The 12,770-nt window shown below is 54.6% G+C and overlaps 3 protein-coding genes across 3 annotated transcripts; 2 read left to right on the top strand and 1 right to left on the bottom strand.

The window, feature by feature from the left end:
• Positions 1 to 154: 154 nt before the first annotated feature.
• On the top strand, positions 155 to 1,859 carry VOLCADRAFT_94180 (uncharacterized protein; the record flags this gene model as incomplete). The annotated part of the gene is made up of 6 exons (XM_002953459.1): positions 155 to 276; positions 381 to 575; positions 710 to 778; positions 895 to 1,010; positions 1,170 to 1,235; positions 1,730 to 1,859. Coding segments are annotated over 6 exons (696 nt in total), but the record flags the coding sequence as incomplete, so codon positions are not given.
• A 1,123-nt stretch (positions 1,860 to 2,982) lies between these two features.
• ssa2 (uncharacterized protein) lies at positions 2,983 to 7,956 on the top strand (the record flags this gene model as incomplete). The annotated part of the gene is made up of 10 exons (XM_002953458.1): positions 2,983 to 3,135; positions 3,223 to 3,506; positions 3,693 to 3,817; positions 3,876 to 4,645; positions 4,801 to 4,906; positions 5,096 to 5,285; positions 5,641 to 5,797; positions 6,041 to 6,293; positions 6,524 to 6,981; positions 7,410 to 7,956. 10 exons carry the CDS (start codon positions 2,983 to 2,985, stop codon positions 7,860 to 7,862), a joined length of 2,949 nt encoding a protein of 982 aa, XP_002953504.1. The 3' UTR covers positions 7,863 to 7,956.
• Positions 7,957 to 7,975: 19 nt separating this feature from the next.
• On the bottom strand, positions 7,976 to 9,264 carry VOLCADRAFT_105932 (uncharacterized protein). The gene is made up of 6 exons (XM_002953361.1): positions 9,054 to 9,264; positions 8,850 to 8,985; positions 8,686 to 8,778; positions 8,533 to 8,608; positions 8,399 to 8,449; positions 7,976 to 8,139 (listed from the first exon to the last, which is right to left on the bottom strand). The coding sequence occupies exons 1-6, from the start codon at positions 9,069 to 9,071 to the stop codon at positions 8,112 to 8,114; spliced, it is 402 nt and encodes a 133-aa protein (XP_002953407.1). The 5' UTR covers positions 9,072 to 9,264; the 3' UTR covers positions 7,976 to 8,111.
• Between the last annotated feature and the right edge of the window lie 3,506 nt (positions 9,265 to 12,770).

Below are 12,770 nucleotides of genomic sequence, written 5' to 3'. Positions count from 1 at the left end.
CAATGCCAGGTGTTTATGCGCATTCCCAGGCATCAGGACTGCATAGGTGCCAACTGCTTGCTAGGTGAAACACGGTCGTGCGCTTCAGCCATTGTGGATGTGGTAAGCACCGGTGTCAATGTTTGCGTTTGCCACTGCCCTGTGTGCATGGTAGGCCTGGAGCAGGGCTTCGATGAGGACGAGCTGCTGGCTCTCGAGCTCGGCGTCAGCAGCACTGCTGGCCTGTCGGAAGCCCAAAAGGTGTACAAGGACAAGATCAAACAAAAGTTAGCAAAGGTAGGCGGCTGCATCCGGGCAGGCAGGCTGTGTCCGTGGGGCACAGCTGCGTTACGTGACGCACGCTCGTACATTAACGTGGGACATTGCGGGATTTCGGCCAGCGCGCAGCGGAGCTCAAGGCGGAGGAGGAGGCCGTTAAAGAGCGGCTCGCACGCAATCTCGAACTGGGCAAACGGGCTTATGAATGCGGCGAATACCCGGCATCGGTTCGGCTGCTGGAGCAGGCAGTGAAGGACGTGGGTGCGGACACTGTCCTGGGAGGAGAGGCGCAGCTTTGGCTGGGCTTATCCTACCAGGTAATGGGATCCAGGGCTCTTTTGTGCGGTTAACGTAAGTGTCTGCCCGATAAAACCAAGAAGGGGCAGACGGACTGTACAAATGTTTGTGTTCTTCACTTTCCTGGGTGGTGCATGGTGTTGTAATGTGGCAGGCCTGCGGGAGGGAGAAGGACGCCATCGAGCTATACAAGGACATTGAGGCAAGCCACCCTAGCCGGAAGGTAGGGACACCACGCAAATGTGTCGGTGCGGGCTTAGGGTGCGCGCTGCTGGTCCGGGGGGGGTTGGCGTTGCTGGAAAATACACTCAGGCGGGGCTCCGGGGCTATTTCTTGCAGGTCAAGAAGCAGGCAGCTGACCTACGCTATATCTTGGAAGCTCCGCGCCTGGAAATAAGCGAAGACGAGCGCGTCAAGATTCCCTTGATTCAGAGTGATAGCTGGCGGCAAAAGGAGTAAGTGGATACAGCAGGTTTGTTGCAAGCACTGCTCGTTTTGGCCAATCTTGGCGCCTGGGAAGTGTAAAAGTGCAACCAAGTGCCAACAGTGTCGGACGACAAGCGGGCAGTTGGATTGGATTTTGCCACCCTCATATTTGAATGCTTGAATTGCAGGCGGGCGTCGTACTCTCCAAAGTACAACCGTCCACCGGCAGCAACCAAGAAGGACGAGACCTACTGGTGGGTCACCTGCATGTGCTGGCAGCTTTTTATATCCCCTTGGCGCCATGCTGTGGCTGACGTTGCACCATGGCATGCCGGCCGCCATTTGGCTCCTTCAGGGAGACTTTCAATCACACATCAAAAGATTATAGCAGTTCACTTCTTGCGTCCCAGTCAGCATAGGCCACGGCGGGAAGGGCTGCCAGGATCCGGCTTTTTCATGCGGGTCCCCTGGCGAATTGGTACAAGACATTTTTTCCTATTACCATCACCGCCTGGGTCTGTTCTCCAGGGGGGGACCTGTGGGTCATGTAGTACCGTTCTTTCACAGCACCAACGGCATGCTTTTCATCATCAAACGTGCCTTGGTCGTGCCGCCGCCTCCTCCCCACCGAGATGCAGCTTGTTATTTATTCAACTTAGTGTTCATCCACATGCTGCACAGGTTGGATGGTGCACCGTATTAGCTCTCCTTCCTGTTATGCATGTTTGTGGTGCGATATTGCCTACAGGGATCGTGTCTCTTTGGACGCCCCGGATCCATTGGCAATGCTACCTGACAAGTGGTATGTGCGGGTGGCATTCGCGATCGTGCTGCTGGGTGCAACCATTTATGTCAATTACGCAGCGACGGGGAAATGAGACGAAAGGTAATATTTTTTTTTGCATGTGGTGCTAGTTGTCAAACGTCAGTTGCTTCGAAGCCGTGACTTAGCACAGTGTTTTGGCGAGTGAGCACAAGTTGCTGATTTCGTTAGAGTGTTGAATTTCATGTACCATAATTGATTAACATGGGTACGTACGCGGTTTGACGCGGGTGGGCCGATACCCAGAAGATGTCAACGACGTATAGTGGTCGTGCTAACCCTGCGTTCGGATGAAGCAGGTATATATGTATTTGAGCCTGACAGGACGCGAAGAAATTTAATGTGTCGTCTAGGCGGTACCCTGCTTAGCAGAGTGGGGCAGTCAGTCCAAGCTGCTGTACAGGCCACAATGCTGTTGTACAAGGCATTTATAATTTTTAGCAGGGCTATTGGTATCCTTTACATAATCGGCTTCTGTTCGGGAGATGCTGTCCGTACACATTGTGCCCTTGCTGCTGTCGCCTTAAATGTCGCAGCTTACATACCCATGTAGCACGTTGCTGTTAATGTCAACAGAAAGTGGTGCGCATGGGCCTTCCTAGCCTCACTCTAACAACTTGAGTTTGCTGAATATTGATGCAACCGACTGTTTTTTTTTCGGTGAAATCGGTGGTGCTTGGTGGCGCGTTGTTCAGCTAACCAAACCAGCTAACAGCCCGTAGCACGGTAGTATACAAACCTAAGCAGTTGATTCAGTGGACAATAGAGACCCACTTCAGTCAGTGTTTTCCATGCACAATGGCCCTATTACAGCTGGTAGCAGAGCTTAGCTTGGTCCCTTGGTTCAACTACAGGACTTTTGCCATGAATACACCAGCACAAGCACAGCAGAACTATTAAAACCTGTCAAATTCACGCGTTCTGCGCGCCAGGAAGCTGTAAATTCTGGCGCGGTTAGGGGAAACGTTAACGAACCGTCGTACCGAATGCGTGTCTAGGCAAGCAGGGTGGGTTGTTTCGGTCTATGCAATTTGTTCTCGCGAGCTGATGTACTATAAAGAGCGACGCATGTGTGAAATTATGCAGCGTCACAAGAACGGTAATGAATGACAGCTTTTACGTGAAAGCACCCCACAGTTTTGGCGAGCATACTTATCAAATGTATGTTGGTTTCTTCTATGGCAACTGTGCATGGGCCTCGAAGAGCTCAATCCAGTCCGCTAGACGTTAAGACATATTCTTCCGATCGACCGCACCCCGAGGATGCTGCTGTGTTGCTTCCGACAGCTATACCTCCGCCGGTGGATTCTAAAGCCGATGACATCTGGAGGGTGTGTTGAACCATACGCATTTGGTCAGGCTTGACATGTGCACCACTCAGCGCTTTTGCTTACAAGCATTCTCCGATATCATTGCAGGTTGGCAAATATGTATTTCGGGCAGATTTCGATTCAGCAAACTTGGCTAGCGTGGAGCAAGGTCTTGTTGCGAACGAGTTTCTGCTGCAAACGCGTAGGGATTGTGGGGGTACTGAGAACGAAAAGACGACACGGACATGGTTTTACTTCAGCATTGCCGGACACAACACGGGCGATCTCATAATTCTTATTATACTGAACCTCAACAAGCAGAGCAGGTTGTACTCACAGGACTACCGGCCAGTGTTCTGGTGTGCTTCGCAGCCAGAATGGCAGCCGCTCAAGTGAGTCATTGTCCCGGGGGCCTTGCATTCGTGGGTACACCCAGATGCATGTGTATGTGCAATATACACATCCATGTGCACACACACATATACACACACATCCGGCCGTACTATGTGAGTTGGCATAGACTGTTTTGGCACTGTGTCATTGTACTGTGACCACCCTTGTTCGTTCTCGTACACCAGGTTGCGAGTGACGTACCGGCGAGAGGGTGATGACTTTCAGCTCCGATTCTGCCACCGCTTCGAAAGCGAGGAGGAAACGCTCTTTGCATTCGCTATTCCGTTTAGCTACCAAGAGACGCAGGCAGGTCACCAAGGCAAACAACAATCCTTATGCCCTGCTCTGGTGCCCTATTCTCCTTGGAGGATGGCGACTGTTGTTCGCCGAAGGGCCTTGCTTCCTAATGCAACTGCCTGACGGCACCATCCCGCGCCCCTACATCGTATCCTGGGTGCCTACGCAGGAGATGCTGGACCACCTGGACAAGCAGCTACCCTTCCCGCAGAACGGCACTATCTCCTGCAACGCGGCCGATGCACGTGATGCAGCCGAAACCAGCTTCCGCCCGAATGATGCTGGAACACTCAATTCAGCATCACCGTCTCAAATCGTACACAGCGCATCTCCCATTAGCACCCACGCTGGGGCTGGCGCCGCTGCTGGGGCGCGTGCACGATGCACCAGTGAAGCGTGCAGCAGTAGCAGCGGTGGCGGCGACTCCTCGCCAGGCGCACGGTTGTATTACCGGCGGCAACTGTTGACACGATCCTTGGAGGGTCGGCGGGTGGAGGTGCTAACTATTACGGACTGCAGCGGTGCATCCGGAGAGGTTGAACCGCCTCTGCCGGGGGTTTTCGAACACGACCCGGGGCCCCCTGCAGCCATGTTCCGCGACAAAACAGTGTTTTTTGTGTCCAGCAGGGTGCATCCCGGCGAGACGCCCGCAACGCACATGTTCAACGGCATGCTGGCTTTTTTGCTGCGCCGTTCGGACCCCCGAGCTTCCGCTCTGAGGCGACGCTTCGTGTTCAAGCTTGTGCCCATTGTGAATCCGGATGGTGTCGCGGTGGGGAACTACCGTACAGACACTCTGGGCCAGAACCTGAACCGTTTCTACACGGGGATCCCTGACGAGGTACGCCCATCCAAGGTTCTTGGGCCCTAGTCCTGGCATGGTGGCGCTCGGGGGTCTGTGGACTTAAAACCTGGGGCGAGAGTTGCAGGTATAGAACCACGATGATCAACTGGTAAATGTCGTGCCCTCCCAAACTGAAACTGGGAACACCGCAGAAGACGCAGCCGAGCGTTTACGCCATCAAGACGCTGCTGATGTACTACGCGCAGCAGAATGTCCTGGAGTTTTACATTGACTTGCATGGACATGCTAACAAGAAAGGTCTGTAAGCCGTTTCATGTGAGGGAACACGGACCTTTTTAACGCTGGGCTTTTGACTGCCTGAAGACAGCCGGTGCGCCTAGGTTCGTGTCACTGTGAAGGAAGCAATTGCATACGAGACGACGAGCAGCTCGTTGCCTATAGCGTGCGTGGCGTCTCTTCCTACACCCATATCCATGTGAACCGCAGGCGTCTTCATTTACGGCAACACTCTGGAGGACTGTGACGCCCACATGCAAAGCCTGCTGTATTCAAAGCTGGTGGCGCTGAACAATCCGTGCTTTGATTTCATGGGCTGCAACTACACGGAGAAGAACATGGTTCGTGCCGACAAGGACGGCGCGTCCAAGGAGGGTGCCGGCCGGGTGGCTTTGTACAGGTACGGGCACCTAAGGATTGGACTTGTTTGGCAGCAACCCACACCTAACAACTTCCGTAATTATTAGGCATCAATTGCTAACTTGCGAGGACATTTGATGGACGCGTTGAAGTAAGGAACCACGGTGTTTGCCGGCAATGTTGGCTCTGCACAGCCGTGTCCAATCCCCAGTCTATAGCATCCCAGCTCATTTCATCAGCCTAAGCGATGAGGGGCGTAATCCAATTGGGATGTGAAGTAGCGGAGCAGCCTGCACGGCCGACGTGATATACATAAACGATGGTCAAGCTCCACTGGCAACTGTTTGCATCGTACGGCTGAACGCATCCGCTTGAATGTGGCTGTGGCGCTGCAGGGAAACGGGCCTTACGCATTTGTACACAATCGAAGCCAACTATAACACGGCCCGCACATTAAACGTGGTGGCACCCGCGTCGGGGGACCATGGCGGCCGCGCATCCCCGCCATGCAATAAGCGATTCCCATCCAAGTTCACTGTCGGTGCATTCCATGTAAGTTGGGCCACTTGCACTTGCGGCCGTGCTAAGGGGTATTGCAGGCCTCCAGCTGCGTTTTGCGCTGCAAGGATGCCCGGTGCTGGTGGCTGACAACTGTCTATTTTTGCACGTCTACGGCAAGTAAGGCATAAGCGTTGACAACCAGTGATGCATTGCGCGATGTTGTATACTTGCCGATCTGCATGTGCAAGCGTCGGGTTCTGTGACATGGTTCCATTGGTGAATCTGTTTGGGCAGGGTGTGGGCAGGGCCATCCTGATTGCTGCGCTGGATTTGGAGGGCAACAATCCCTGGAGTCGATTGCCACTCAGTGAGCACCGCAGCCTCGAGGGTGTCCGTAGCTGGATTCTTACTGTGCTTCGCGCCACTCCTGAAACAAGGGCTGCACATCTGCCGGCCATGAGCGACGTGGCGGTCGAGAAGCTCCGTGCGATGATCGCTTCAGGGACGCTCAGGATATCGCCGGCGTACACTTCCACCCGCCGACAAAGTAAGTTCTTCTATGGTAACCATCTTTTGCCCTTTTGCAGCTCGACTCGAAGCGTTGTGGGGCAAACTTGTGCCTGCCAGCCTGGCCTAGACCGTTGATTTACCTTGCGAATCATTTAATGTCTGCAGGACAGCGCCCGCCAGCTCACCCCAGCGGAGAAGCACCTGGCGCAATCGGTTGCACCACCACGGGCGCCAACCCTAGCCCTATCGCGTTCGGCCGCTCCACAGGCAACACCAACGCAAACGGCAGAAATCGTTTGCCACCGGCGCCCATGCCATCACGGCACGCAAACGCATCTTTGCCGGTCATCACATCGCACGGCTCGGCGCCTACTAGCGCTGCAAATCCATCGGGCGTTGCACCACGGCGCAGCGCTGTGCCCCTGGGTAGGACGAGCAATGATGGCTTGGCCAGGAGCACGAGTCTACCTGTGAAGATCAGCACTTCGTCAGTCTTGCAGTCGCCGCTCCATTCAGTTGGGAGCACGCTGGGCATCCGAGACGCTGCAGCAGAGTCCGTGCAAGATGGAGAGGACGTCGACATCGCTGCTGCGGTGGCTGCCGTGGCTGCTTCGGATGCAGCGTGTGCGGTGACTGAAGGACCTAGTGACAGCGACGGCGAAGAAGAGCACGAGGAGATTGCGACGCGGACGGCCTCGCCGGGATCAAGTTCGTCAGCTGCTTCGGTGGGTTGCCTGGCCACCGGTAACTAGTTGACAATTTCGTTAGTGCTGAAGACGACAATTGCTACGTTTGCACGTGTCCGCGCATGATTGCACTACAGATGGCTGTTTACGCCACCATGACTGCCATTAGCGCACGTAGCAGCGTGCGTAGGGCCAGACACTTCGTTACATTCCACACCTTCACGCTGAGCAACATTTTACAACGACCAATGGCTTAAATGGCTCAACGAATGCCATGGAGCCATCCGCTGGGCGCCTGGTTGTGAGATTACAGGCCTGGGTAATGGCAAAGGGCATTCACAGCGTGAAGACGTGGACACGTATTTTGTATTTGACTACAGCATGGGCATCATTGCGCGCGTTGTCAGTAGCTACAGCGGCGCGAACACATCCTAACTGTTGAGGCTTCCCTACGTGCCGATGTGCAGGCGCTATCGCGGTTTCGCTCTGTTGAGTCAACATTACGGTCTCCGACAACGAGTTTTAAGACCGCGGCGGTTTATTGCGGCCGAGTGACAGAGTTCAAGTTCCCACTAAGCGATATAGTTACAGGACCGCCTGCTGAAGTGTCTCCCCGTATTTCAGCTGGCGTTCTCGGCTATGTCAACGCAGCTGTCAGGCACAGACCTCCATCGGCTGGTAGTTCTGGCCGGCCCTCGTCTTCCGGGGGTGTACTGGCGAGCAGTGTGGCAACCCCGGTCGTAAACCCTGTTTTGGGTGCCAACGGCGCTGTGGGCTCACGGCATTTGTCCATCCCGCGGTCAGCAGGCAGCACTGGGGCTATCCTCATTACTCCGGACCAGCTTGCCCCAACGAACACAACGAAGAAAAAGTCTACATCGCTTAGCTTTGCCATCTCCTCAAGTCGCAGGAATCGCTGATACCGTGTGGGCCATAGGATATACTGTACGTGTTAAGAGCTAACGGCCAGGCGCCGTGTACGCTGTACAAAACGTGGTGGCCTATGAAACAACCGCATCTTTAGGTTAACGTCGCAACATAACGAGGCTTTGGCTCCAGGTCACATAACGCGATTACAGTTGTATAATATTAGGCAGTGATATGCGCCAGGGCGAGCGCTCACATTGCATACCCAGCAATTATGATCAGGCAGCTGACCTCGCGTTGGGTCAACGCATGTATCCAGGCATTTTGATCCTGCGGCATGGACACACACGTACGGTATCAATTTAATTTCGTCGCAAGATAGTGTTGAGAAGCTGTCGGCAGTTGTTTGCAGAGGGTAGCAGGCGGTGTTCACTTTCTTTTCCTGCTTCATTTCCCCGTCGAGGCTAGGCAGTACGGGTGCTGGGGAACAGGTGAACCTGATTACGTGCACCTCTATACTTAGGACAACCAGGGCCCCAAGAGGCAACAATTATGCCTTTCTTTTTTTTGCTGTGTGGTTTTTTCTTACCTGATGAATACCTGGCAGACGAAGTACGAAAGGACTGTTACCGCGAAGCCCCTGCGTTTGGGAAAATTGTGTGGATGTGAAGTGCTCACGTGGACCTGTCAACCTGTGTCCAATATAACCAGAAGCCGACTTACAGAAGCAGGTAAAAATTGCGAAACAAAACGCTCTTGTTCTTGTCGCGGCTGAGATCCAGTAAGATAATGCCGACACCTGAGGGGCAAGGGTGTTTTGCGCTAGACAGTGGGTACTTTCTCACCGGTTAGCGTGGCCCCACTATGCAAATCTACCTCCGAGGGTGTAGAAGAATCCACCGCTGAGGCCTTCAAGAATGAATTGGCCGTTCATCCGGTACGGCATAAATGTCATGGGCTTCACGGCCCCTGCAGGCATGGCAAGGCGTATTATGTGGTTATTACAGCGGAGGGTAAAACACACATACCGTACATCTCACCTGTGACCGGATCCGTTTGCCCACCAACAGCAGGCGGCTCATTGATGATGTCATACGCTATTCCCGCGGTGACGAAGAAATAACTGACAAACACCAATGCACATATGAACATGGGAGAGGGCCGAAGCTCCTCCAACTGCAACGGATAATAGGACACCACTGTCAAAGCCAAACGCGATCTCATAGCGCAAAACTGCAACTCACTGATGAGAAACGCGCCATGGCGTACACTGATCTTTAGCCCTGCGTCAACCGTTCTCTGGTTCCGTCCTGCTACCGAGAATGTACCTCTTGAAACACTTAGGCTACACCTTGGATCACGTACTTATGTATACTAAGAATAAAGAATTACACAGAGAAATGCCCCTGCAATTACCACATCAATATGGGCTCTTCAACATGTCAAAGTTTTCATTGTGAACAAAATCATGCAAATTGGCACGGTGTGGCGCTCACTCGGTCGCAATGTGTGGATCCTGAAGTACAATGCTGCCGTGCAAGCTGTCTCGTTTTCGTTGCAATTCCTCCGCTGAATGTCAAGTTACTTTAATGAGATATACCAGTTGAGCATTGCTTATTTATAGGATAGTTATTTATGCAAAAAATAAGTTTTTCCGAACGGGTCTGCTAACTTGGAAAATGGGAAAGGTCCGCATGGCAGCAAGTGAAGCACCTCATGCTCACAGTCCTGACCTACATACAAGCTCTTTCTTCCTTACTGCAGAAGCAGTCAGTCGGTGCAGCGAAGCAAAGGCCTGGCACGGACATCACGCGTTTCCTGGAGCGTCGGGTTAGTCAGGCGGCAAACCGGCTTCGCAACTGCCCTATAATGGTTTTACACCCTATACGGCATTGCAGGCACCAAACAAGGACGCTTACCTTATCCCGGATGGCCGCTATGTTGCTGGCGTGCGGGTCACGGGAGGCCGGCCTTCAACTCCTGGCAAGCAGTTGCTGGACAATGTAAGCAGTTTCAGGGGATTCCTAAAAATTAAACGTTTAACGACGCCTCGTGTCGCCATATTAGGTGCTTCTGAGTCAGGACGCGGATGATGGAGGGCTGCAAGTAGTGTGGGCAAGCTCACCCACCGCTGCGTTTTCACCTCAAAAGGTGCGTTATCTCCAGTCCTTGTAGTACATTCTGGTGTTACATATGCAGGATTTGTGATGCATTGTGCATTCTTATGCGGTTTAGGGGGCAAGCGGCTCGCAGGAAAGCGCCTCTCAGCAGCAGGCGGAAAACTCACAGGCATGCAAAGACGGCTTTCGGAAGACCCTCATCCAGGCTGTGCAGCGTGCACCCGATGTCGAGATCCACGTTGGCGCCCAGGTGCCACAGCCAGCTGACGACATGGTGGAGCAACTCCTTGCCAGGCGCAGCAGCCACAGGTGCAGTGCAAGGAAAGCAAAATTACCCGTGCTTACAGCAAGGGGCTAAACCACCCCTTGGGTGGCCCTTTGCAGGGCGGCATCAACGTCGGCACCTATTTCACAGTCACATAAGAGCAGGGACTTGCAGCCATGGTGTGAAGAAACCGCCGCTGGGTCAGCGGCAGCTTCAAACACAAGGAATGGTTTCGCCGAGAAAGCTGGCGTTGATGCTGTGCTTGGGAGCAGCGATTTGGGCAACCAGGATTTGTTGGAAAGCATTGACACCTATAAGACACCTGGAGCGACCAGGTGAGCTCCGTGGCCTCAGGGTCTGCAAGGGCGGCAGGTCTAACGCAGCCGGACTAATTGAGCTTTCCTGGTACACTTTATGGGTTGGCTACGCGCAGTCCAACATATCTGCGGCGTCACTTGGGTTTTTCGCAGGCGTGCCCGGGGGGGGGCCTTTGTTCAGAGTGCTGATATCGTGCGCCCGGCAATGTGCACGCCTTCGGCTCTCACTATTGGTGGCAAGCGCCAGCTCGGGGCGTCGGGGAAAGCATCGGGCGCTAACAAGCGGCGTGCACTGCTCGACATCCTCGACCAGGTAATGAGGCGAGCCGTGTGGACCATGGGCTGTCATTCCACCTTGCTTAGCTCAATTGTTGCCTTGTACACATAAGCCGGGCTGTTAATTTACTGTACACCTGGGTATTGGTTTTTATTGGACGGGCTGACAGGTGGAGTTGATGGTAAAGCAACGGTGCACCTCTGCACCATCGCAGCCTGTGGCGGTTCTCCTTGGGGACATGTGCGCTGGAGCGGGCACACTGCCTGCTGCCAACACTGACACGGTGCAGCACACATCCAGTCCGGAAGTTGCGGCAGTTTGTCGTCTGGATGCTGAAGCAGCTCACGGCGGTCCCAGCCATATCGCATCAGTGATGGGAAGCGGACCTGGCGCGGTCGTTGCTGGAGCACAAACGATTCGGCTGACGTATAATGTACTTGAGCCGTCTTTGTCGAGACTTGACCCCGCGTGTGTGGATCATACTCGAGTTCCAGTGGATGGGCTGACGGCTAGGAGCGTCCAGCAGTTTGTGCCGGCCATGGAGGTTATGATGCCCACCCAACCAGTCGGCGACACTTACCCTGCTGTCGTTGCGGCTCCCGCTGCTAACACTGCTTATGTCAGGGAAACGAAAGTACCTGTTCATGCAGGCGAGTGCGTTATGTCCGGACTGAACATGCCTAACCTGGCACCAGCGGCCCAGTCGCTTTCGGGGACGCAAATGCCAGCGAGGGATCTCGCAACCCAGCCGTTGGCATTCGCCAATGCGCTAGCAATGCCTTCCCAGGTAGCGGAGTCGCCGGTACCGGCGAACCGTAAGCAGGCAACGGGGTCTTACGCGGGAACGCTGCAATCGCCAACAGCTGAAGGGCCAGTCTCCGTGGCACCGCAGAGAGTTGCGGCAACCGGCGAAGCAGCGCAGGCTGTATCCAGGCTGCCAGCAGCTCAACCGGCCCCAGCCGACGATGACGACGACGAGTTCTGGGGAGACGTTGACGTTGACGCATTGGTAGCAAACGCCACTGGCCAGCAACCCAACACACCGGGCGCTGGCCTTGTCACGGCGGTGGCAATGGCGCCACCCTCGGGTAGACATCTAGGTGGGGTCAGTCCAGTCCTATCTCAGTCGCAGCAGTTTGAGTCGGACGCACGGCAGCGCCAGGAGCAACATGCGCCCAATCTGCAGCCTTCAGGAAGACCCCCTTTAGCCCCTGATATGCCAGTCCTACAGAGGGCAACTGGCATAGGTGAGCAATGTGGCGAGCAAAACGAAACACGGACAGCTCTGGAACCCAAGTATAGCACAGCTGCCGTATCGGCGGCCGTCCCTTTGCTGGGCCAGCGCGAGGAAGTGCACTTCGTGGTGCTGGAGGTGGAGCAGTTGCCAAGCGGCCATGACAAGGTGCTGCGGTGCTTCAACGAATACAAAGTAAGGCAAATATTGTCGTGCAGGGCATTCCATGTTGTGCGGGTTTCCTGACTTAAGTGGAGCGCGATCAGATAACGCACTGTCAACCTACGGGCATATGCGAATTCAGGGTGCCGAGGTGCGCGTTTGCTTGCGGGACATGTGGGCGGACCAGGAGATTGTGCCGGGGGACACGGTCAACGTAATCGGCGGGCGAACGCTGCCAAGTCCGGCGTGCATGACCGTAGAAGTCAGTGCGACGGAGGGTCTGCTCATCCTTCACCCCGATGTCCTACTGTCAGGTGAGCCACGCCTTCCACACCCCGTATGGGACTACATCGTATATTTCTGTGCCTATGCAACTAGAGGTGAATACCCCACGGTCCTCCAATGCAGGGACCAGCGTATGCACAACGATCCGCTGCACGCGCCAAGCGTGGTTGCAGGATCGCGTGGCGAGCATCGCAGGCGGGGAGAAGGCCCTCATGGGCAGCATGCTGCATGAGCTGCTGCAACGGAGTCTCAAAGCGGCCATTGGGGGAAAGCTGGACAAAAACGTCATGATGTCTGAGGT

The sequence above is a fragment of the Volvox carteri genome, assembly GCF_000143455.1.
Source record: "Volvox carteri f. nagariensis unplaced genomic scaffold VOLCAscaffold_36, whole genome shotgun sequence".
Lineage (NCBI taxonomy): Eukaryota > Viridiplantae > Chlorophyta > Chlorophyceae > Chlamydomonadales > Volvocaceae > Volvox > Volvox carteri.
The sequence above is the reverse complement of the archived record's forward strand: the minus strand, read 5'-3'. Positions and strand labels throughout refer to the sequence as shown.

Bases quoted from the DNA above. Each gene is read 5' to 3' on its own strand.
- VOLCADRAFT_105932 (XM_002953361.1), bottom strand. The intron at 8,779-8,849 runs GTGAGATGTACG...CCATGCCTGCAG, and splicing joins GCAAACGGATCCGGTCACAG to GGGCCGTGAAGCCCATGACA. The intron at 8,450-8,532 runs GTAAGTCGGCTT...TCCCAAACGCAG, and splicing joins CGCAATTTTTACCTGCTTCT to GGGCTTCGCGGTAACAGTCC.